Consider the following 26,317-nt stretch of genomic DNA (forward strand, 5'->3'; position numbering starts at 1 on the left):
AGATAGAAATGCGAAGAGAGTGTCAAGGGCTCCATAACACCCTTTCCTTGGCGATTTATTTTTCATATGTCTGGTTAACATCTTTTTGTGCGTTATTTATGCAGCGTGTGGCGATACAGGAAGGATTTATTTAACACAGAAGAGGACAGTAAGGTGTAAGAGACAAAATAAATTGCTTAGGGAAAGGTGTTAGGGAAATTCCAACTTCCTTCATCACCTACATGGTTCGCTTTCTGAGTGACCTAAGGACTTCGTAACGCCTGCTACATTGCGATTTATTTTCAATGTTAAAGCTTTTATGTTAAGTATATTTGGTCATTATCGACACAGCTTCCATTAGTAACACACAAGAGGGTTATATAAAGCCCAATGTATAGAGTAAATCGCTCAAAAGTAGGCGTTACGGTATTTGCAAAGCCAGCTATAATTACCACCTCCACACATACTCCCATATTTATAATTTTTTTCATGTTTAGCCTCTTCACTATGATTACCCTTTTAATTATTTATTTATTTATATATTTATTTACATTACTTCCATTGTTTTTTTTTCAGTTTTTACCTAAGATGAAGAGAGGTCAAAAAATACACTAAAAAAATTCCTTGCACCAAATTAAAACTGTCCTCCATTCATTAAAAATAAATAAAAATAAAAACAAAGCATTCGCGGTCCCAGTGCTAATTGACCGCCAAATTATCTATCTATCTATTGCCAGACGCCTCAATCCCGTTTGGGGTGGCCACAAACAAATCGCCTCCAAGTCGCCCTGTCCCCCGCCATTTCACTGCCCTTCTCCCAACTCACACCCCCCTCTCTCATATATCTCTCCACCCCATCCCTCCATCTCATCCTCGGCCTCCCCCTCCCTCTTCCCCCCTCCACCTCACTCACATTATGTTGTTGGCTAAATACAGGCTACCTACAAACCAAATTTAAAGACGAGATATTTTGGCAACACACACACACACACACACACTGACAAAAACTATATCGCCTCGCTTTGCTAAAGGCGAGTGATAAAAACTCGCAAAACCACAGAATTCAGTCATTTGCCACTCACAAGAAGGAAATCCATATGAAAAATGAATCAAAATCACTCGTGGGAGGAATTCTAATCACCCGCCAAAATATGATGTTGGATAATATACCACCTACCCACAAACCAAATTTGAAGGAAAAAAAAAACTCTACGGAATTCAGTCACCGCGTTTAAATAGCCAAGCCACATTAAAAAACTATCTGGCGGCTGGCATTCGGTTACCTTTGATCAAATCCGCACCAAAAGTAATAGGCTTCCGCACATCCACATAGTTTCCATTTCCTGAGAGTTTGTTGGAAATTCACCCGAAACTTTTAGAGGCACACACACACACACGGAGGAAAAAAAACATATCGCCTCGCCTTGCTAAAGTCGGCCGACAAAAATCTGTAACATTTGGTCTTGAACTGCTGTAGGTTGGAATTTAGGGGGAAACTAAACTGAGGAAGCGTCGTGTAATATTAGTGTCTTTTCTCTAACTGTGCCTAAAATTGTCATCTCTCCATTTTGAATGCTGAGTTGTAGCAGTAGATTTATACTATAATTGGTGCTAGTCACGAAGAAGTGCTCTGGGAAGGATGGAGAGCCATAGTATTTTCCTTGCCACTGGACTACGTGAAATATGCAAAAGGATGAATATCTGGGCCTGTAAAAACAGCTTAGTAGTAGTAGTAGTAGTAGTAGTAGTAGTAACAGTCCACCATCCTCCTCTCGGGGGATAGGGAGGGGGGCTGAGTGATGTTTGTATAATCAAGCAGCTCCACCGCCCGGTTATATTAGTGTCACCACGTGAAGGTGTCTCTCTCTCTCTCTCTCTCTCTCTCTCTCTCTCTCTGTATGTGTGTGTGCGTGTGTGTGTGTGTGTGTGTGTGTGTGAGTACGTGTTTGTATGCGTGTGTGTGTGTCGGAGCTAAAACCTGTCCACTTTAAACTTCAGCTATGCTTTACATGAGTTTCATTACGCACACACACACACACACACACACACACACACACACAAAGCGAAATACTGCATAAATCCCTCGTTGCACGCGGAAGAATTACAGTAAACGAATTCCCAGTCAAATCTCCCATTATGGACAGTGGAAAAATGTATTGATAAGAATACATTGGCGTGGTTAATCCTTCATTCAGTTACGTGGACCAGAGAGCTTACTGGATTAGGGGGAGAGCGTAGTGGTGGTGGGGAGGTGAGCTTTGGGTGGATAGGTGTGGTAGAAATGGTGGTGAAGAGGTGTGGTGGTGGTGGTGGTGACGTGAGCTGAGGATGGAAGGGTGAGGAAAGGGTGAAGTTAAGGAGAGTTGAGGTGATGAAGTATGGTTGTGGTGTGTGTGTGTGTGTGTGTGTGTGTGTGTGTGTGTGTGTGTGTGTGTGTGTGTGTGTGTGTGTGTGTGTGTGTGTGTGTGTGTGTACCACGTTGATATTCCCATGTATGTTATAAATACAACTCTCTCAACACCACATAACACAAACCACAATAAGAAATGATAATAAGCAAAACACACGTTGTCGCCGTGGATTAGTGGGTTCAGGCGCTTACCATCAGCTCAGGGTTCCAGTGTTCAATCCCTTTCAAGACCCATTTGTTGACGTTAGAATACACGCTAAAATGAAAGTGATGGGTAGATAGGAAGATAGGTAGGATGGTAGGTAGACAAGAAGGTAAGTAGGACAATAGGTAGGTAGGAAGGTAGGTAGGATGGAAGGTAAGAAAGTAGGTATGTACATAGAAAGGTAGGTAGTTAGAGGGGTAGGTTGGTAGGAAGGTAGGTAGGAAAGTAGGTAGGTGGGTAAAATCGCAGGAAAGTAGGTAGGTATGAAGGAAGGTAGGTAGTTGGGCAGGTAAGTAGGATATTAGGTTGGTAGGTCGGTCGATAGAAAGGTAAGTAGCAAGGTAACATCAGTGTGGAAATTCCTATCACCTTTTCCTTAGCGATTTATTTTCCAAACTTCCCATTAATATCCTCTTTTTTGCCTCTTATATCTTCTTAATATAGATATAGACTGCATGAATAATACACAAGAATATAGTAAGGGAGCAGAATCAGGAATAAATCGGTAAGGAAGAGGTGTTAATAAGCTTCCCAGCCTCATGACAATACCGTCTCAAGCCCCCTAATTCCTTCAAGAAGCCTAAGTTCACCACAGACAAGAATTAAGATGGCTACACACACACACACACACACACACACACACACAAATTAAGAATGGCTATAAACACACACACACACACACACACACACACACACACACACACACACACACACACACACACACAAGCCGAGGACCACAATAATGGGGAAAATTAAGCAACTGACCAAAAAATCACCTTAAGATATACCAATTTAAGGACAAACCCTCTTACGGGATTAAGGCGTCTGACAATAGATAGATAGATAGACAGACAGACAAACAGACAGACAGATAGATAGATAGATAGATAGACAGATAGATAAATTTCACACTTACGTTTGTAGGTCTGGCCGCTAAATAACTTCTTACCTGAAACAATAAGAAAGAAAATAAAAGGTAAATTAAACAATACTCTCTTCACTTTAACCTGGCGAAAAAATGCCCTCTCCTCATCTCGAAACTGAGCTGTGTGGAGGGATGAACACTAGAATATGGAGCTAGTCACGAAGAAGTGCTATGGAAAGGATGTAGAGCCGTTTTATTGCCTTATGTTGTCACTGAAATACGAGAAACAAGCTGCCAAAAACAGGAATGAAAATCTTAATTAAGGTAGACTGCATGACCAAAACACTGGAATTCTGATTTTGATGACAGCAACGAAAAGCAGTGTAGTAAACTTAGGGATAACATACAGCTTACCAAGAAAGAAATGATCTATATATACATTAATGAGGTGGGCGTCCTATGCTACGGGAAAGCTATCAAAATAACGACTGAATAAAAAAAGGTGTTAGCTACCTAGAATATAATAATAATAATAATAATAATAATAATAACAAAAATAATAAAACTCCCACCTTCAACTTAAAACCATACAACTCAATTCTCGGATTCCAGATCGAACTGACTCGTAGAATTACTGATAATTTCGGAATTCTAAAGTGACTCAACAGAAAAATCCCAACACTTAATATGCAAAACAAATCGCTAAGGGAAAGGCGTTGGGGACACTCGTAAGTTCACAGGATTAGGACCCTTTGTGGTGGTGGAGACGGGGAAAGAAGTGGAAATTATTTGTGTGGTTATATCGTTGAGTCTCACTACCACACACCTTAGGGTTGGTGTGGTGGTGGTAGTGTGTGGTGTGGTGTGGTGTGATGTAATGGTGTGGTGGTGTGGTGTGGTGGTGTGATGTAATGGTGTGGTGGTGTGGTGATGTAATGCTGTGGTGGTGTAATAGTGTGGTGGTGTGGTGTGGTGGTATGATGTAATGGTGTGGTGCTGTGGTGATGTGGTGGTGTGGTGATGTAATGGTGTGGTGGTGTGATGTAATGGTGTGATGGTGGTGTGATGCAATGTTGTGGTGGTGTGGTTATGTAATGGTGTGGTGGTGTGATGTGGTGGTGTGGTGTGGTGGTGTGATGTGGTGGTGTGGTGTGGTGGTGTGATGCAATGTCGTGGTAGAGTGATGTGTGATATAACGATGTAACAGAGCAGTGTGTGATGTAACAACTGTGTAATGGTGTGGTGATGTACTGTGGTGATATGGTGGTGGTGAGGGTAAGGACTGGTAATTATCAGGTAGTAATGAGGTGTCTTGTTTTGCCCTAACCACCTCGTTACACTCTCATTAACGCCGCCCTCACCTGCCCTAATTATCTCTTTGGGGGTCAATTAAGGAACCGTAACAGCTCCTAGGCCCAGGTGACGCTTCCCTTGTTAGTATCTTTTTTATATATATATATATATATATATATATATATATATATATATATATATATATATATATATATATATATATATATCCACGTCGGTACATTAAGATTGATTTTAATGTCTCCCGCCTGGTGTTACATTGGTGTTTTATTACCTTCCTTTTGCACTGCTACTGGTATTGTTTGGTTTGGTTTGTAAGGTGTGAACTCTCTCTCTCTCTCTCTCTCTCTCTCTCACACACACACACACACACACACACACACACAAGCAGCAGGTACCAGAAGCAATCCAATAAGATATTAATGCAGTCATCTTCCACTTCTCCATTCACCTCCACCCGAATCTACAGAAATATAAATAAATAAATAAATAAATAAATAAACCTAAACCAACTCCACCTAACCAAACTTAATCGGACTGAACCTACCAAAATTATGTCACTATTTCGAGATGACGCCAAAATTCCAAAATGACGTCACAGCTTCAAAAATATGTCCAATTTTCGAGATGTCAGAATTTCAAAATGATATGATATGAAAATGGTCAAAAATTCTTAATGGTTAGAATTTTAATGGTCAGTATTTCCAAGCGATGTCAAAAATTTCTGGCTGGCAAAAATTTCCTTCATATAAACAGGAAAACATAAAAAAAAGAAGTTATTTTTTTCCCTGCTCCAAAAATTTCCTTCATATAAACAGAAAACACACACAAAAAGTTGAGTCTTTTTCCCTGGTACAAAAGTTTTCCTTTCAATAAACGGGAAAACATAGTTGTCTTTCTCCCTGGTCCAAAAATTTCCTTTAAATAAACAGGAAAACATAAGAAAAGTTTTGTCTTTCTTCTTGGTCCAAAAATTTCCCTTAAATAAACAGGAAAACAAAGTCGTCTTTCTCTCTGGTCCAAAAATTTCCTTTAAATCAACAGAAAAACATAAAAAGTAGTTGTGTCTTTCTCCCTGGTCCAGCCTAGGATGAAAGGCCGAGTTAGTTACTTAAAAGAGGCCTGAAGGGTGGCTGGGGGAGGGTATGGCAGGGTGTAATGGGCCGCCAGGGAGGGGGCTGGTAGAGGGGATGGGGAGGGGAGGGGAGGGGGAGAAAGGGTGGGGGAGAGGGTGGGGATGGGAGAGAGGGGGAGTGAGGGTGGGGAGGGGAGAGAAAGTGGGGAGGAGGAAGAGGACGGGGAGGAGAAGAGAGGGTGGGGATGGAGAGAGAGGGTGACGATGGGAGAGAGGATGGGGGAGACACGGTGGGGAGGGGAGAGAGGGTGGGGAAGGGAGAGCGAGTGAAAGGGGAGGGGAGAGAGGTTGGGGAGACGGGGACAACGATGGGAAAGAGAGAGCAAAAAGGGTATAGTGGTGGAGAAGGAGGGGGGGAGTGGGGGAGGGGAGAGAAATGAAGACTTAAGAGGGGAGGGAAAGAAGGGGGACTCAGGAGGGTGAAGTGAGAAAGGGAAATGACGGAGGGAGGGAGGAGGAAAGAGCGGAAAGTGATGGAGGGAGGGAGGGGGTAGAGAGGGGCAATAATAGAAGGGAGAATGAGGATAATGGTGGGGGAGGGAGGGAGGGAGGGGAAGCGGGGAAATTAAGGGGAAGGGGAGAGAGAAATAGAAAGGTTACTTGAAAGAGAGGGGGAGGGAGAGAGAGAGAGTAAGGGGGGGTAGGGAGTATGGCCACAGGGAGGCTGATAACGTCCCTCCAACATTACCCTCCGCCAACTTCTCTTCTGACTTTTTTTCTTCCCGCTAATTTCTGGCCAAGTTGTGGCGGCGGGTGACCTCCTTTGTTTATGTCTTCATTCACGCCGCGCCGGCCCGGTTCACCTTGCTTTGTTGTGGTCTCTTTCGGCTCGGTTTTATTGGTTTCTTTTCTCCCTTGACCTCATTTTGCTTCTGCTGTATTTTTCCTCGGCTTTTGTTTCCCTCGCCCTCTGTGTCGCTCGTTCTCTGTTCTGCTCGATCGCTGTTTTGCCGACCTGTTTAATTCAACCTATGTTTTGTTCAACCTCTTTCATTCAGCCTCTGTTCTTGATGCTTCCAGCTCACTTCCTTGTGCTCTAATTATGCTCCAGCTTAATGGTCTCTTCTCTTACTCGATCTGTTTCCTTCGACCTCTATTTCACTGGACCTCAGTTTCATTCGACTTCTGTTTCACTTGGCCTCTGTTTCACTCGACCTGTATCAATGGCACTCTCACTCAATCTCTGTTTCACTGGACCTGTGTTTCTCCTAGCCTCTGTTTCGCATGATCTTCATTTCGTTGGAGCTTTGTTCTGCTCGGCCTCTTGTTCCTGTCGACCTTGTTTCACACGGCCCTGTTTCACTCGACCTGTGTGTGTGTCTGTGTGTCGTGTGTGTGTGTGTGTGTGTGTGTGTGTGTGTGTGTGTGTGTGTGTGTGTGTGTGTGTGTGTGTGTGTGTGTGTGTGTGTGTGTGTGTGTGTGTGTGTGTGTGTGTGTGTGTGTGTGTGTGTGTGTGTGTGTGTGTGTGTGTGTGTGTGTGTGTGTGTGTGTGTGTGTGTGTGTGTGTGTGTGTGTGTGTGTGTGTGTGTGTGTGTGTGTGTGTGTGTGTGTGTGTGTGTGTGTGTGTGTGTGTGTGTGTGTGTGTGTGTGTGTGTGTGTGTGTGTGTGTGTGTGTGTGTGTGTGTGTGTGTGTGTGTGTGTGTGTGTGTGTGTGTGTGTGTGTGTGTGTGTGTGTGTGTGTGTGTGTGTGTGTGTGTGTGTGTGTGTGTGTGTGTGTGTGTGTGTGTGTGTGTGTGTGTGTGTGTGTGTGTGTGTGTGTGTGTGTGTGTGTGTGTGTGTGTGTGTGTGTGTGTGTGTGTGTGTGTGTGTGTGTGTGTGTGTGTGTGTGTGTGTGTGTGTGTGTGTGTGTGTGTGTGTGTGTGTGTGTGTGTGTGTGTGTGTGTGTGTGTGTGTGTGTGTGTGTGTGTGTGTGTGTGTGTGTGTGTGTGTGTGTGTGTGTGTGTGTGTGTGTGTGTGTGTGTGTGTGTGTGTGTGTGTGTGTGTGTGTGTGTGTGTGTGTGTGTGTGTGTGTGTGTGTGTGTGTGTGTGTGTGTGTGTGTGTGTGTGTGTGTGTGTGTGTGTGTGTGTGTGTGTGTGTGTGTGTGTGTGTGTGTGTGTGTGTGTGTGTGTGTGTGTGTGTGTGTGTGTGTGTGTGTGTGTGTGTGTGTGTGTGTGTGTGTGTGTGTGTGTGTGTGTGTGTGTGTGTGTGTGTGTGTGTGTGTGTGTGTGTGTGTGTGTGTGTGTGTGTGTGTGTGTGTGTGTGTGTGTGTGTGTGTGTGTGTGTGTGTGTGTGTGTGTGTGTGTGTGTGTGTGTGTGTGTGTGTGTGTGTGTGTGTGTGTGTGTGTGTGTGTGTGTGTGTGTGTGTGTGTGTGTGTGTGTGTGTGTGTGTGTGTGTGTGTGTGTGTGTGTGTGTGTGTGTGTGTGTGTGTGTGTGTGTGTGTGTGTGTGTGTGTGTGTGTGTGTGTGTGTGTGTGTGTGTGTGTGTGTGTGTGTGTGTGTGTGTGTGTGTGTGTGTGTGTGTGTGTGTGTGTGTGTGTGTGTGTGTGTGTGTGTGTGTGTGTGTGTGTGTGTGTGTGTGTGTGTGTGTGTGTGTGTGTGTGTGTGTGTGTGTGTGTGTGTGTGTGTGTGTGTGTGTGTGTGTGTGTGTGTGTGTGTGTGTGTGTGTGTGTGTGTGTGTGTGTGTGTGTGTGTGTGTGTGTGTGTGTGTGTGTGTGTGTGTGTGTGTGTGTGTGTGTGTGTGTGTGTGTGTGTGTGTGTGTGTGTGTGTGTGTGTGTGTGTGTGTGTGTGTGTGTGTGTGTGTGTGTGTGTGTGTGTGTGTGTGTGTGTGTGTGTGTGTGTGTGTGTGTGTGTGTGTGTGTGTGTGTGTGTGTGTGTGTGTGTGTGTGTGTGTGTGTGTGTGTGTGTGTGTGTGTGTGTGTGTGTGTGTGTGTGTGTGTGTGTGTGTGTGTGTGTGTTTTGCCGTCCTGTTGAATTTGCCATTTTTATTTTCTCTCTGGCTGTTGAATTTCGTGGGCTCTTCTTTCGTTTTTATTTTCTGTTTTTAATTTAGGAGTTGTGGTGGCATAATGGTTAGCTGACTCGTGTTGTGTTGCGTCAGCTCCAAGTCCAGGGCTCGTACCCACTCCGGGGCTGACATGTAAAGTGGGTGTTGGTAGTCTGTTCTTTAATTATATATATGTATGATTCCAAGGAGTAAAAAGGAAATCCAAACAGCAGCAGTCTCATTGGCCGCCTTGAAGCCGCTTGTTATATGGAGGCCACAGCTCAAGTAACCAAAGCACGAGTTAGAGTCAACGATACTAAAACGTTCAGGCTTCCCCCGCCGTCAATGTGAGGAGGAACTTTGAGGCAAGAAATGTCCCCGGTGTGAGTGCTTTGTCAGATCCACACACTTCACACTCCACTTAGAAGCGATAAGGTCGGTATCATCATTGAAATTTGCCTGAAAACAGACCTGGCCTTCTGTTGGTAAGGGGGTGCTATTCCACCGACTGTCGAAGCTCTTTGAAAACCACTTACTCCCTGTCTCCATCCTCAAAAGCTTTCTGAAAGACATCTAGAATTCCCCGAAGCAAGAGAGCAGTTGCAGGAACTAGAACCAGCACAAGAACTCTCGAACTGTACCCAAGTATACCGGCACTCAAATGGCAGAGGAGAGACGCAGGCAGTGTGTGTGTGTGTGTGTGTGTGTGTGTGTGTGTGTGTGTGCGTGTGTGTGTGTGTGTGTGCAGGACCCTACCCTGGAGCACGAAAAATAATAGAAGACCTGGTATGCCCGGAACGGCTTAATGTTTGAGCATCTCTCCTTTGTCTTGCCTAGTTTTAACGAGAGAGAGAGAGAGAGAGAGAGAGAGAGAGAGAGAGAGGGAGAGAGAGAGAGAGAGAGAGAGAGAGAGAGAGAGAGAGGGAGGGAGAGAGAGAGAGAGAGCAAATGACTGGAAATAATGCAAAGTATGATAACAACCTACAGCAAACAAAGAAATGAAAGCGAACAAGAGAAGGTACAGGAGGGAAAAGAGAGGAGGAAAAAAATGAACACTAAGCTGTGCGCAGGGCAGTGAAATGGAGGGGGGGACAGGACGACATGGAGGCGATTTGTTTGTGGCCACCCGTTACGGGATTAAGGCGTCTGGCAATAGATAGACTATTAATGATAGCTAATTTTTTATTTATTCTTGGTGTAGTGACGCTTATGCTCCTTTCACCTTAACTTGGCCCAGCTTCTCGTCCTTTTGCAGCTTATTTCACGTAGCTCAGTGGTAGAAAAAGACAGATTGAGCTCTACATCTCTTCCACGGCACTTCTTCGTGACTAGCATCGTATTCTAGTGCTAATCTATTGTTTCAACTCTGCACTGAAGACGGGGAGATGGCAATTTTAGGCCAAGTTTAAGTAAATATACTATACGAGTCTATGAAGCATTCTTTTTTTTAACATAAGAGCTAAAGGAAGACGGCGAAGAGAGCAGGAAGATTATATGAACGATTATTAATATAGATAGATGGATAGACAGGTAGACAGATAGATAGATAAACATATAGATAGACTGTGTACGAGAAGTCGAAGACGGAAAAATATTATCAAAGGGAAATGGAGAAATGAGTGACAAGCGAAGAAGGAATGACAAAAGGAAAACCGTGACAGGAAAGGAGAGGAGGAAGACAAATGAAAAAGAAACAGAATAATTAGAGAAAAGTCAGAAAAGGTGGGAGGAAACGAGGGAGAGGCAAAGTTGATGACGTGGGAGAGATAAATGGAGATAAAAATGAAAAGAGGGAGATTTGTACAGAATGAGGAAAGAGGAAAGGGAAGAAGAATGGTAGGGGATGTCACAGAGCAGCAGGTAACGAAGAAGAACCAATATCAGCGGAGAAAAATTGGAACGAAAAATGGGGACTGAATGACAGGGGGAAGACGAGGCGGAAGAGGAGAAGGAAAGAGAAAGGACAGGGAAGATGGAAGGAGCGAGAATAAAACAGAACAAACACAAACACACTATAGATACGGGACCACCGAAGCCTCAGTATCGAAAGTGAAATACCTGGCGTCCGAAAATCATTAGGGAGTGACTGTAGGACAGGGCCACTCAAAACTATACCCTCGCTTCTAAAATTCGTCATCTAATTAAGAAACTAGGCATGATAGGTTCCCCGGAGCCTAACTTTTGAGGAAGGTGAATCATGTCAGAACTTAGGCCTTATAAATTTCCAAGACACTCCTTAATTACGTCTCGAAAAGTTAAGGTGATGAAGATGATCCTCTGGGAACGCCTTTGACTCACCTCCATAATTACAGAGATTAATTTATTTATGTATTTATTTAGATCAGGAGAATGTCACTGCCTGGAACACTGTAGTCGTTATGCTGTAGTAGTAGTAATAGTAGTAGTAGTAGTAGTAGTAGACTTGGATCTGGACAGAGTTTATATGAGACGATGATCATACGCCACCCTAGCATGTATACCTTTAACACGTACAGTATACCTTCAGCATGTACACCTTCAGCATGCACACCTTCAGCATGTGTCCCTTCAGCATGCATACCTTCAGCATGTGTCCCTTCAGCATGTATACCTTCAGCATGTATACCTTCAGCATGCATACCTTCAGCATGCGTACCTTCAGCATGCGTACCTTCAGCATGTATATCTTCAGTATGTATACCTTCAGCATGTATACATGGAATTCTCATTACGCTAATTCTTGGGATGAGTTATAGAGGAATGACGAAGTGGTTGTGTCTTGGCGAATTGAGGCAGAATTGTGAAGTGAAGTGAAGTGAAGTGATGTGAGGAGATGAGGTGAGGTTAGGTCAGGTGAAGTGGAGGTGAAGTGAAGTGAAGTAAAGTAAGGTGAGGTGAGGTGAGGTGAAGTGAAGTGAGGTGAGGTAAGGTTAGGTGAAGTGAAGAGGAGTTTTGAAGTGAGGTTTGATGGGTGTCAGTTGGGATGAAAGGAGCTTAAACATCAACTAATATGACCTAACTTAACCTAACCTACCCTAACCTAATCAAACCTAACGTCATGTAACCCTTCTCTTGCACTTTAACATAACACTGCCCCTCCGAACCTTCCCCTAACAGCTCAATCTAATCTGATCTAATCTAACCAATCCTAACATACACTAAGCAAACCTAACCTACCTTCATATAACCCTACCCTTGCACCTTAACATAACACTGCCTCTCCTAACCCTACCCTAACAGCTCAATCTAACCTAATCTAACCCTAGGCTGGAAAAGCAAAGTTAGCCCTCTCATCTACAATTCTGATTTCTGTCTCCACCACACCGCAGCCCCGTCATCCCCAGGTAATTGACTAGGCGGCTGGGGTTCATTTCCTCTGAATATTCATAACTGTTGAACTGGGGTCATATCAGAGCGTGACCTAAATATAACCCTGTTCGTTACCTCCCTGAATCGATACTAAAGATGAGTGTGTGTGTGTGTGTGTGTGTGTGTGTGTGTGTGTGTGTGTGTGTGTGTGTGTGTGTGTGTGTGTGTGTGTGTGTGTTGAGTACGGTAATAGTCTTGGTATTATTTTGGTGTGGTGGTGTGGCTGAGGTGATTATAGATGCGGTGCTGATGTGATGTGTGTGTGTGTGTGTGTGTGTGTGTGTGTGTGTGTGTGTGTGTGTGTGTGCGGCTTCAGGTGAATAACATCATCTAGCAGTAAAAAGAATTGAATAAAAACGCATCCCTGTAGTGAAAGTATTGATATTATTCATTGTACAGTATAATGTATGGCAATATCAAGGATGGTCTGAAAATAGGGCTTCTTTAGAGACTCACTTCCCGGTATTTGTTGCGGAAATGGCTCAGTCTGCTGGTATGGGCGTGGGTGAGGCTGTGGGAAATTAATATAAGATGCAGGTTAGTCACAGATGCCGCTGACTTGACATAGATATTAACCCATTCGATATAAGGGGTACTACTAGTCACTATTGCTTCACAGTGGTGGCTTGTTTCACTGTGTTGTTTAACAGTGATGCCCCGTTTCACTGTAGTTTGTCACAGTGGTGGCTTGTTTCACTTAGTATTGCTTCACCGTAGTGGTCTCTTTCACTATCATTTCACAGTGGCAGCCAGTTTCACTCTGACTAGCTTCACAGTGGTGGCCTGTTTCACCCTATTGTTTCACAGTGAGCACAGTAATGAGAGTAATCGAGTTAGTCTATAATTATAATGAGAGTAATTAAGTTATTCCTTAATGATGAACTCTTTCGGCGAGGAATAATATCCATAGTTATTACAGTTAATTAAAGCCACTTATCTGCAAACTATTACCGTATTAATCTAGGCAGGAGCAGCACAGGACGAGAATGTGGTGGTATTTGAGATATTCCGATGGTAGCCCAGCTCTCCTCAGTGCAAGGCCACACATACACACACACACACACACACACACACACACACACACACACACCACTGCCAGGCTTCCACACACTTACACTGCACATAACTCGCCTCCTGAAAGCATGCTGGCTAAGACCGTGATGAAATTCAATGCAGTAAGGCAGATTCCCTCCGTGCATTGTATTACCCCGTTGTATAATCCCATTGCCTTATCCCATTGCCTGGCAGGAGTAGTCTCGATTCAACAAAACCTTATTAAATTGATCTGAATAAAGCGCATTTGCACAACACATTACTAAGCCTCCAGGAAGTACGTTTTATTGAGACTGTGATGTAAGTAAATCCTGTGAGGGAGGTTCCTGCTCTCTGGCCAATCCCTCCATGCCTTACCTTTCACCATTACCTGCTAGGATTGCTCGACTTGGTAAAAATGATCTGATGTTAGCGTTATTAAATTTCAAAACCTCATTTTAAAAAAGAGGTATAATACTCGAAATTGTTTTTTAGAAGTCCTTGAGAGTTAGGATTTTCCCCGAATGAAAGAAATTGTGTGTTGTTGTCCTGAATATTTTCCTAGATGCACCAGTACCATAGAAAGGAATAATTGAGTTTTTTCTTTATTTTCCTTTGACTGATGGAATGTCTCTTAGTTCAACAAAATCCTCTGGTGTTTGCTTGAATAAATGACCCAGGTGTACAAACCGCGGCCAGAGGTTTAATCGCGTGTGTCCCCTAAGCACCTGTACATCACGTAATTCACCACCCCAACCACCACCGCAGCCCAACACCAATATTCATCAATCTCCACTGAATATTCACCCCTCAAATTCCACCCATCCCCGAAAGGCACATGTACACCTCACCAAAAGAAATGAATAAATAAATAAATAAATCCTTCAAGAACTTAGACCAAATATTCATTCCACAGACGCTACAAACCCCAAAGGAGCGAGGCCACGTGAGCAAAAGCCTCCTTAATGAAATCCCACAGGTCATTCATCCTTCAACTACTGCCCTTCCAAGAGAGACACGTAAAGATTACACTTCGCCTACTTATCCTTCATGAATCTCCACAACTCACCCCTCAGACACTGCCCTATACAGAGACATGAACAGCACCAGTACACCTAATCAACAGCACCAGTACACCTAATCAACAGCACCAGTACACCTAATTAACAGCACCGGTACACCTAATCAACAGCACCAGTACACCTAATCAACACCACCAGTACACCTAATTAACACCACCAGTACACCTAATCAACAGCACCAGTACACCTAATCAACAGCACCAGTACACCTAATCAACAGCACCAGTACACCTAATCAACAGCACCAGTACACCTAATCAACAGCACCAGTACACCTAATAACTAGCACCAGTACACCTAATAACTAGCACCAGTACACCTAATAACTAGCACCAGTACACCTAATAACTAGCACCAGTACACCTAATCAACAGCACCAGTACCCCTAATCAACAGCACCAGTACACCTAATTAACAGCACCAGTACACCTAATTAACAGCACCAGTACACCTAATTAACACCACCAGTACACACACACACACACGCACACACTCCTCTCTCTCTCTCTCTCTCTCTCTCTCTCTCTCTCTCTCTGTAACTAGAGAAAGAAGGTGTGTGTGTGTATGTGTGTGTGTGTGTGTGTGTGTGTGTGTGTGTGTGTGTGTGTGTGTGTGTGTGTGTGTGTGTGTGTGTGTGTGTGTGTGTGTGTGTGTGTGTGTGTGTGTGTGTGTGTGTGTGTGTGTGTGTGTGTGTGTGTGTGTGTGTGCAGGTAAGCGTCGTAGGCCTACTCGGTATCCATGGCAACACACACCAGGCAATAACCTCTCCTAGGTGTGTGATGTGCACCTGTTCATTATATTCCTCTTACACGCGACCCTCAACAACCTGACGAGATACGGGTGTTAGAGTAGTAGTGGTAGTAGTAGTAGTAGTAGTAGTAGTAGTAGTAGTAGTGGTGGTGCTGGTGGTGGTGGCGGTGGTAGTAGTAGTAGTAGTAGTGGTGGTGTTGGTGGTGATAGTGGTGATGGTGGTAGTAATAGTAATAGTGGTAGTAGTAGTAGTGGTGGTGGTGGCGGTGGTAGTAATAGTAGTAGTAGTGGTGGTGTTGGTGGTGATAGTGGTGATGGTGGTAGTAATAGTAGTAGTAGTAGTAGTAATAGTGGTGGTGGTGGCGGTGGTAGTAATAGTAGTAGTAGTGGTGGTGTTGGTGGTGATAGTGGTAGTAATAGTAGTAGTAGTAGTAGTAATAGTAGTGGTAGTAGTAATTGTAGTAATCGCACCAGCAGGAATAGCAACAGCATCCGTAGTAGTAACAGCAGTAAATATTACGGTATTATTATTATCATTATTATTATTATTATTATTATTATTATTATTATTACTAATACCCACAAAAAAGAAGAAGAGGAAGAAGAAGAAGAAGAAGAAGAAGAAGAACAACAACAACAACAACAACAACAATAATAATAATAATAATAGCAATAATAATAATAATAACAATAAAATAATTTACATACATGCTCTCTGGTACCCTCCCTAGCGCTATGGCTCCCAGATGAATGAAGAAGCGACCTCATTCACTCCCATTCAGTCTCTCCTCTCATGTATAATATTTACCACACTTCAACGCCTTTCTATAGTCTATTCATTTTAACTAGGAGGAAATTTTAGTCCTTTGGCTGCTTATTTCCGTATTTCAATAGCAGAATAAGGCAGTGCTATGATTCAACACGCTTTCTACAGCACTTCTTCGTGACTAGTACCTTACTCTAGTGTTAATGATGTTGATAATGATGATGATGATATTAATGAAAGAGATGATGATGACAGTGAAAGTGATGATGATGATGATGATGATGATGATGATGATGGTGATGATGGTGGTGGTGGTGGTGGTGGTAGTGGTGATATTTTTGGGTGTAGTGGCTATTTCCCCGCCCCGCCTCAGCTTTGTCAAACTAATGAGTTGTAAGTGAGGGTGTGGGTGGGGGTGGGGGTGGGGGTGGGTGTAGGTGAGGGTGAGGGTGGAGGCGAGAGAGAAGTAAGGGAGGAGTGAGTGAGGGATGAGGATGTGAGTGGGTGTGGGTGGGGTGTGGGTGGGGTAAGGGTGAGTTTGAGGGTAGGGTGTGGGTGGGGTGAGGGTGAGTGTGAGGGTGGGGTGTGGGTGGGTAAGGGTTAGTGTGAGGGTGGGGTGTGGGTGGGTAAGGGTGAGTGTGAGGGTGGGGTGTGGGTGGATAAGGGTTAGTGTGAGGGTGTGGTATGGGTGGGGTAAGGATGAGTGTGAGGGTGAGGTGTGAGTGGGAGTGGGTGGGGTGTGGGTGAGGGTGGGTGGGATAGGGTGGGGTGTGGGTGAGTAGGTGGGGTGTGGGTGGGTGGGTCGGGGTGGGTGTGGGTGGGTGGGTCGGGGTGGGTGTGGGTGGGTGTGGGTGGGGTGAGGGCGGCTGGTCAATAACAAAGGAGTGACGTGGATGCCGCACCCTCGAGAGACTGTCCTAGGTACTCTCGTGGGCTTAGCCGGCTCCCTAACAGATCTTCCTTAGCGATTTAGTTTGCTTATTACACCATGTTATTCCCTTCTAAGTAATTCATATCTTTATATACTGACATAGATTACATAACTATCTATCTATCTATCTATCTATCTATCTATCTATCATTCAGTCCTTTGCCCCAAGGGTTGATATTCTCGACGTCTGAGAAGCTCCCTAACACCTCTTCCTTACAGATTTATTTTTGGATACGACTGGCTAATATAGTTTCGTACGTTACTAATGCAGAGAAATTATATCAGAGTTATTTATCTAACAGAAGAGACCGGCGAGGTGTAATAAGCAAATTAAATCGCTTAGGAAAAGGTGTCAGGGAACTACCTTACCCGAATGGAATATGGAAGAAAGGATGGAAGTGTGTCTAATTCATTCTAGTTTTCTAATTTTCCGTTTTCTTTTTCACTCTCTTATTCACCTCAAATAAACTGATTATTGAAAACGATGAAAAGCTCTGCCCATTAACGTTTTGGCGAATAATTAAAATTATTATATTTCAACTAACGCCAGACGCCTTAGGGCCAAAATAATGCTTAATATTTCAAAGGTCCCATTCCTCCATTTCTCAGTTCCCTACAGGCTTCCATATAAATATCCCTTTACTTTCAACAACATCCAGCTCGGTCTATCATTTTATATTCTTGATTAATATTTTTCCCGCGATCTGTCTTGGAAACATCACATGACGTTTCTCGCAAGATAAAAATATCGCAGAAGTTAGGTGTGCTTATATGAATCGACCTTTTCTTTAACCCGCCCGAACCAGCCAGTATTTGGTGTGGACGCGCACTTAGAGTGGCAAGGTACACGCAGCCATCACCAGCCGTTGTGTGTGGTGGGGCAACAAAGCTATCGAATATCACTTTCCCGTCTGCAAAGGGAATATGGCGGCGGGTACGTTCCACAGTTGCACTTATCGCATCTCAGTATCGGAAAAGAATATCCTTTTTGAAATTTGAACGTTTTACCCTCTCATGCCTGGAACAAGTTTATTTCTTTTTATTACAGCTAACGTCAGACGGTTTTATATTTAACTGACTCAGGAAATAGAGACATAGGAGAATATTAAAAGTTCCAATATTAAAATGCGATAGTCCAAAAACCATTATTTAAGGGATGAAAGATTGCCGACACACCCAGGGGAATGCAAGATGGTCCCCACAAAGCAACAACGCACTGATATATTTCTGTACAAATTCCCATGATACTTAATGAACATATAGGAACGTTGCATCTCAAAATTTGCTTCTGTAAATTGCATGGGCTACAAGAGAGGGACAGCTTCAGCCTGCAGTCCACCGGGTTTTAGATGAAGCTGTGGCGATAAGAAAGAAAGCAGGAGAGTAAAATGACACTGACAAGGAAGTGAATAATTTTACTCACAATTTATAGTGTATCAGTAATTATGACATAAAGAGATAGGAGAGACAGACAGACAGACGTGGAGAGACAGACAGACAAATGAGGAAGTAGGGGAGCGTTGTAGTGTTGATGTGGATGTGACGGAAAGTGCTAAGAGAAATGCTTTGAGATGTTTTGGCCATGTAAGGTGGATGGACAATGAGAGACTGACTAGAAGAGTGTATGTGAGTGAGATGGAGAGGGAAAGGGAGGCCGAGGACGAGATGGAAGGTTGGAGTGAAGAGATACATGAGAGACGGGGGTGTGAGTTGCAGGGAGGGCAGCCAAAAGACAGAGGACAGACAGACGTGGAGACGAATTGTCTGTGGTCGTCCCTTGCGGGATTAAGCGTCTGCCGATAGATAGATAGACAGAGATTGTGTGTGTGTGTGTGTGTGTGTGTGTGTGTGTGTGTGTGTGTGTGTGTGTGTGTGTGTGTGTGTGTCAGTGAAAGGGCCGTAGCATAGAAAACATTAGCAAAGAAGAAATCGGATCGAATCGCCGATATCCCCTGCCACTGTAGGTGTTTCTCTCTCTCTCTCTCTCTCTCTCTCTCTCTCTCTCGTCTGTCTATCTGTTTATATTTAACTATCTATCTACCTACCTATTTATCTATTCATCTATCTATCTATTTGTCTATCTTTTCTCTCCGTCTATCTTTATATATGTCTACCTACCCACCTACCTACGTATCTGTCTGTCTATCTATCTATCTATCTATTTATCTATCTATCTATCTATTTGTCTGTCTATCAATAAATCTTCCAGTCTGTTTGCCTGTATATATGTCTATGTGCATCCATACGTCTATCTAAGTACTTATCTATCTATCTATCTATTAATCTACCTTCCTATCCATCTATCAACCAACTTTATCTGTCTATCTTCCTATCTATCTATCTATCTATCTATCTATCTATCTATCTATCCATCTTTCTACTCATCTCTCAACCTATCTATCACCTCAGTCTATCCATGTTTATCAATATTTCTCTATCATTCTCTATCGATCTACCCATCTATCTATCTACTACACACACACACACACACACACACACACACACACACACACACACACACACACACAGGCTAAGCTCGTCCCACGCACCTCAGTTAAGCCGCCTCAACTTCTCTACATTTACTGTGGCCCTGGATCTGTCTAAATTATTTCAGTACGTGATTCTCTCTCTCCCTCTCTCTCTCTCTCTCTCTCTCTCTCTCTCTCTCTCTCTCTCTCTCTCTGCCGCACCCACAGAGGCGGTCAGATCCAAGGTGTGTCCCTAACTGTGTCACTCACTTACTCATTCACGCACTCACTCACGCACCCATTCACTCACTCACTCACTCATTCATCACTCACTCACTCACTCACTCAACTCACTCATTCACTCACTCACTCACTCACTCATTCACTCACTCACTCACTCAGCTCACTCTCTTACTTTCTCTCTCACTGTGCTTTTCCGAAGGTTGAAATCTGGTAAGCTGCGACCGTAGAGTTTTATGGCGAATGAATAGTTGAAGGATGGGACGTGAATGTATTAGTGTTGTGATGAGATGAGGTAGACTGAGATGGTCTGGGGATGTGGAGAGGATGGGGGATGAAACTGGGTGCGGAGAGTGAGAGGTGTGAACGCTGGGGGTGAGGTTGCAAATGGTAGATCGAAAAAGACAAGATGAGGTCATAGAGTGTGACCTCACGGATAAGTGGGCTGAATAGTGAGGCTGTTAGAGATCGAGCAGCGTGGAAAACTCCTGTTAGGTGACTGAAACTGACGCGTGCAAGTATCGTGGAGACTTTATAAATGGAACAATGTAACTAACTCTCCTGGGGTAGGGGGATTGGTGATATGTTTGTGGCGTGTCTGGGGTGTGTCTGAGGTGGGAGTGGTGTGCATATGTGTGAACGTTCTCCGGATTTACACCATTATGGATTACTGAGGCGCCATGTGCAGAATAAATCGCTAAGGAAGAAATGCAACGAAATCCACGCAGGTACTTAAAGAATTCCTCCGATTTTTCCAAGTTACACGCCTACCATCCACTCAGGAAATTAATCACTCCCCGCCCTCCACTTCAGCTGCACAAACTTCCATCGATGCTCCTAACTACTTCCATTTACCGTAATTTAGCCCGTTAGCGTGTGTGTGTGTGTGTGTGTGTGTGTGTGTGTGTGTGTGTGTGTGTGTGTGTGGGGTTGGGATCGTTAAGTGTGTGGATTTAATGTGTGTGTGTGTGTGTGTGTGTGTGTGTGTGTGTGTGTGTGTGTGTGTGTGTGTGTGTGTGTGTGTGTGTGTGTGTGTGTGTGTGTGTGTGTGTGTCTGCGAGGTATACACAACAGCGTGTCTTGTCCCTAAAGTAGAAAGACCACTGCGCCACTGTCTCTCGTGGTCGTATCCCTCTCCCATCACGGCGGTCACGCAACACCCGTCTAACAACTCACTCTCTTTTCTATTTTCCTAACCTAAGAGTCAACCGGTGCTCCCTGTAATTCTTCCTCCCTCTCTCTCTCTCTCTCTCTCTCTCTCTCTCTCTCTCTCTCTCTCTCTCAGGTCTTTAAATCGCAGTAAATCTAAACTTATCAGACTGTCCGGATCTTGACACTCCGTTTCATTTTGCTAAGCTTATAGGGAGGGGATGAGAATTGCAAGCTGTCAGCCTTTGTTTCATTCTTTTCACGCCGTAAAGTATTCCAAGAGGCGATCAATTGCTAACCTGACTGAGTGCTTAACCTTTTCAATACAGTGGCCTCATTTTTGGGCATGTGGAGAGAATGGAGAATGAACGACTGACGAAGAGGGTGTATGTAGGTGAGGTGGAGGGAGGGAGAGGGAGGGGGAGGCCGAGGATGAGATGGAGGGATGGGGTGGAGAGGTATATGAGAGAGGGGGGTGTGAGTTGGGAGCAGGGCAGTGAAATGGCGGGGGACAGGGCGACTTGGAGGCGATTTGTTTGTGACCACCCCAAACGGGATTGCGGAGTCTGGCAATAGATAGATAGAATGTTATAGATTTTTTTGGTCTAAGTAATTTTATATATTTTTTTCTCTATAAGCAATTTTATTCAGGTGTAGAGACCCACCTGCTAATATATAATATCCTTCCGGTTTAAATATTTTGTCATAGGCTTCATAAATTCGACTGGAGAGGGAAGGGGCACAGCCAGGATTTTGAAATGGGGGGGGGGAGTGAATTTTGAGCGTCATTTTTCCTGATATATCGCTGTTTGGAAAGTAGTATAACAGTAGGTACATTAATTCAAAAATATTTTCAGTGTTTAGTGATAAAGGAAAAATAAACAGGAAGCCATTATCAACGCCAGAGTGAATGATTGAAATATTAGCAGAATGATTGATATATAAGCAAACGGAAAAATAGCTAGATAGATAAGTAGATAGATAGATAGAGAGACAGATAGATAGATGGATAGGTAGATAGACTGATGTATTAAGTATGGATAAGGGGTGGATTACTGGCTGGAGTGGGTATTAGGGCGGGATGATGCGTGTGTGGATGGTGGTGAAGTGGCTGGGATTGAGAGCATAAGAGCTTTCCGTATCGCCTCTTCCTTAGCGATTTATTTTACACCTTAGCTTCTTAACTTCCCCCTGCATTAATTTCGTTTTAAATATCAGTATAATCTGCATCGGTAACATTAAAAATACTAAGGTGTAATATGCAGAATAAATCGCTAAGGAAAATGTGTTAGGGAATCGCCCACACAGCCTTGAGTGACAGGGATCTCAGCGAGCGTGTCTGCTTTTGATTGTTGCACAAGGTAAACACTGCAACTGTAAATAAGCTGAAGAGTGATACCTGCGTCTTTTGCACACACACACACACACACAGATAGATAGACAGACAGGCAGATAGATAAATAGACAGATAGACAGACAGATAGATACATGTCCCAAGGCTATGTAAAGCAAACTGGGCTTTTTTTTTCCTTGTCTTTCGTGTAAAAAAAAAAAAAAAAAAGCTCCGAGATAAACCTTACTTGCATTTGAACCATTAATACCACGGCTCCCATTTTCTCAGGGTAGACTCCCATGACCCCCTCCCATCCCCCACCATAAGGCCAACTCATTCCTCCCATTTCTTTGTCCCCTACACCCATTTCTTTACCTCCCCTCTCCCAGCACTTTCTCTCCCGAAGGATACTGTAATATAATCCTTCACGGCACTCACACCACTCATTCTTCAACAAGTATTTTCACAGGGTATACTCACCGGCCCCAGCCTCATCATCCACCTAAATCCCAGCCCATCCCGCCCACTTCTTCGTGACTAGCACCATGTTCTAGTGTTAAAGTATTCCTATAGCTTAGCATTCAGGATGGGGAGATGGCAGTTTGACGCCTAATAAAAGTGAACAGAGTATAGAAAAAAAAATAAATAAATGAAGGTATTATTTATTCTGCCTTCAGGTCAAAAAATTATACCTTTAATTTATATCGTCACTGAGAATTAAAAAATAAAAATAAAAATAAAGCGTATCATCGTACTGAAGGGGTTACGAAAAATAGAGATGAAATGAGAAGAAAATGTGAATGCAAAAAGGACGCTCGAAAAAATGACAGGGAAGAGTGGCGACAGGGACATGTGAATGGACGCGAGATTAGAGAGAGAGAGAGGGAGAGGGAGAGAGAGAGAGAGAGAGAGAGAGTGTGTGTGTGTGTGTGTGGGTGTGGGTATGAGTGTGCGGGTGTGTGTGGGTGTGTGAATATCTTGAGGCAGGTCAGTGAATACACCTGAATGCCGTGCCAGTGAATGAATGCATAACAGAGTGATGAATGATACGCACTGCATTATGGAAGGACGTCTCTTTTTATGCACGGGATCAAGGGACAAGCAGTGGGTGGGATTCAAGAAGCTCCATTCAAGGCATCTCAACCTTTTATTCCTGTTTGTTTATCAGAGGAAGGGAGGCTGGAAGCGAGTGCTGGGCTGAGAGAGTGAGTGGTGGTGGTGGTGGTGGTGGTGGTGGTGGCGGTGGTGGAGGTGAGAGAATTAGAACTGTATGATAGTGAATGTTGGTGGTGGTGATTGTGGTGGCGGTGGTGGTGGTGGTGGTGAGAGACTGGGGACTGTGTGGTTATGAATGTTGGTGTAAAAGAATGAGTGATTGTGGTGCTGATGGTGGTGATGGTAATAGAGGTGGTGGTGGTGGTGGTGATAGAGGTGGTGATGGTGGTGGTGATAGAGGTGGTGGTGGTGGTGGTGGTGGTGGTGATAGAGGTGGTGGTGGTAGTGGTGATAGAGGTGGTGGTGGTGGTGGTGGTGGTGGTGGTGGTGATAGAGGTGGTGGTGGTGGTGGTGTGGGTACAGTGAGACAATGTACACCATATGATCTCACGTTCGGTCTTACACATAACCATCTGGTCAGGGACGCTGTACAAAAAGTGAAATACTGGCACAGATACACCTTACAGCAATAGATATTTCTTGACCCTAAAGGACAAAGCTATCAAGGTCAAGGTCAAGGTCAAAGTCAGCTGGAGTATATAGTTCAGATCATTAACACAGCCATAAAACGACTTTAGATGGTTAATGAGTGTAGTTTGGATGTGATGAACCACCCCATGTTAACCCTGTCTGGAGAATGCATTAGAGAGAGAGAGAAAGAGAGAGACAGAGAGACAGAGAGAGAGAAAGAGAGAGACAGAGAGAGAGGGAGGGAGGGAGGGAGGAAAAAACTCACATACCTTTCCGTGGAGCTGGCGGTAGAGAGGACAGCGAGACAGATGAGGAAGGGAATTGCTTTACGAGATCCGACAATTTTCCGGAGCCGACCCTGAAGTGCAAGGCTGGGGTTGCAGGTCAGGGTTGCAGTTTGCCAGTGTGTTGCAGCCAGATTGCCCCTCCGTCTCTCTGGAAATACATCATCATCTCCATCATCATTATCGCCACTATCATCATCATCATCATCATCATCAATGCCACCATCATCATCATCATCATCATCATCTCCATCATCATTATTGTCACTATCATCATCATCAACATCACTATCATCATCATCATCATCATCATCATCATCATCATTGCCACCATCATCATCATCATCATTATTGCCACTATCATCATCATCATCATCATTCATTGCCACCACCATCATCATCATCATCTCCATCATCATTATTGCCACTATCATCATCATCATCATCATTGCCACCACAATCATTATCATCATCACCATCATCATTACCATCATCATCATTGCCACCAGCATCATCATCATCATCATCATCATCATTGCCACCATCATCATTATCAATATCATTGCCACCATCATCATCATCATCATCATCATCGTCATCACCATCATCATCATCATCATCATCAAAAGACAGATAAAGCTCTGATATTAGGGAAAGAGAAAATAGGATAGAGAGAGATTTATCAACACCATGCTCAGTGAAATGGGCCACACACTCATTCACTCGCCATTCAAGCCCCTGGAATCTCATCTCTACCTCACAGACCTAACTTATTGTGCTTTTTAATGCAGTATAACAGCTCTTGAAGGCACAACTCCCAGAGAAATAAGTTGTGAGTTATTCTGAGCTTAATAACTCTGTATAACGTTAGCTGAAATATAACACAAAGTTCACATTAACTCATTCCTTCTTCCTCTCCTTCCTCCTCCTCTTCTTCTTCCTCTTCTTCTTCCTCTTCTTCTTCCTCTTCTTCTTCCTTCTTCTTCTTTCTCTTCTTCTCCTTCCTCTTCTTCTTCTTTTCTTCTTCTTCTTCAACTTTTTTTTCTTCTTTTTATTCTTATTCTATTTCTTTTTCTTCTTCTTCCTCTTTTTCCTCCTTTTCTTCCCCTTCCTATTCTCCCTCTTCTTCTGCATCAGTGTAACCCATAGAAGTTCTCCCCCGCACCCGCCCGCGTCCAGTGTGGCCATTTCATAGGGTTATAGATATGCAAAACTTCCGCCCGCTTTTGGTGTGGACGCAGCCTAAGACGGGGACGAGGAAGCAATAACTCTTGAGCTAATACAACAATACATGACGTTAACAGGAAGAAATACGTAGCTGGACCTGACTAATATTGCTGGAACTGACTCATTTTCTTCTTTTTTCAGAGTCTGGTGCGGTACTCTCCCCTGGACCTGGCTCTGTATGTGTATAAGACAGGTGACGAGGAGGGGGTGACTCTGGCCATACAGGAGCTGATTGCGGAGGGGCTGGTGGGTATGGAGAGAGAGAGAGAGAGAGAGAGAGAGAGAGAGAGAGAGAGGGGGGGAGTGTGCAATGTATGGACAACCCTGTATTTATGCGTGTATTACTCAGGTGGTGTTTTGGAGGGTCCCCTTCGCCTGGTGGCACCGATACAACCAGGTGGCTCCACTGCCTGGCTAAACAAACGTCCCTCAGCTACTTCCCTATCCCCCAGAAGCAGGATCGTGGACGCAGAAGGGCAATGCCTGTAGTCCACTGGGTGCACATTACAGATGAACCTGAGGCTACTACTACTACTACTACTACTACACTACAAACTACCATTACTACTACCACTACTACTACTGCTACTGCACTACAAACTACAAACTACTACTGCACTGCAAATACTATAACTACTACTACTGCTACTACTACTAGTAATAATAATAATAATACTAAATAATAATAATAATAATAATGATAATAATAATACCGGTAATAATAACGCTGTTACTGCTACTATTACCACTACCACCACCACCACTCCTTTACTACTGCTACTACTACTACTACTGCTACTACTACTACTACTACTACTACTGCTACTACTACTACTACTACTACTACTGCTACTACTACTACTACTACTACTACTACTACTACTGCTACTACTACTACTACTACTACTACTACTGCTACTACTACTACTACTACTACTACTACCACTGATGTTCTTCACCGTGTTTTTCAGATGACGGCCGAGGAAGCATTGAGTTACCTGCATGACATTCGTGAACACCTGCACCGCCTCACACTTCAGGATGCCCAGGACAAGGTGAGAGAGAGAGAGAGAGAGAGAGAGAGAGAGAGAGAGAGAGAGAGAGAGAGAGAGGATTTTAGCTAATTATCTTATTTTCGTTGCCACACACACA

The 26,317-nt window shown here is 43.9% G+C and overlaps 1 protein-coding gene across 2 annotated transcripts in view; it reads left to right on the forward strand.

The window, feature by feature from the left end:
- Positions 1–26,317, forward strand: part of LOC145416296 (uncharacterized) — a 41,971-nt gene that overhangs the window by 12,825 nt on the left and 2,829 nt on the right. For both annotated transcript variants that reach the window (XM_080285296.1, XM_080285295.1), the window contains 2 exons: positions 25,307–25,411; positions 26,137–26,220. In XM_080285296.1, the coding sequence (XP_080141422.1) occupies positions 26,137–26,220 (84 nt within the window). In that variant the 5' untranslated portion in view covers positions 25,307–25,411. The remainder of the gene's footprint in view (positions 1–25,306; positions 25,412–26,136; positions 26,221–26,317) is intronic.

The sequence above is a fragment of the Coenobita brevimanus genome, chromosome 105 (genome assembly GCF_032717465.1).
Source record: "Coenobita brevimanus isolate Jiangsu-jjx chromosome 105, ASM3271746v2, whole genome shotgun sequence".
Taxonomy (NCBI): domain Eukaryota; kingdom Metazoa; phylum Arthropoda; class Malacostraca; order Decapoda; family Coenobitidae; genus Coenobita; species Coenobita brevimanus.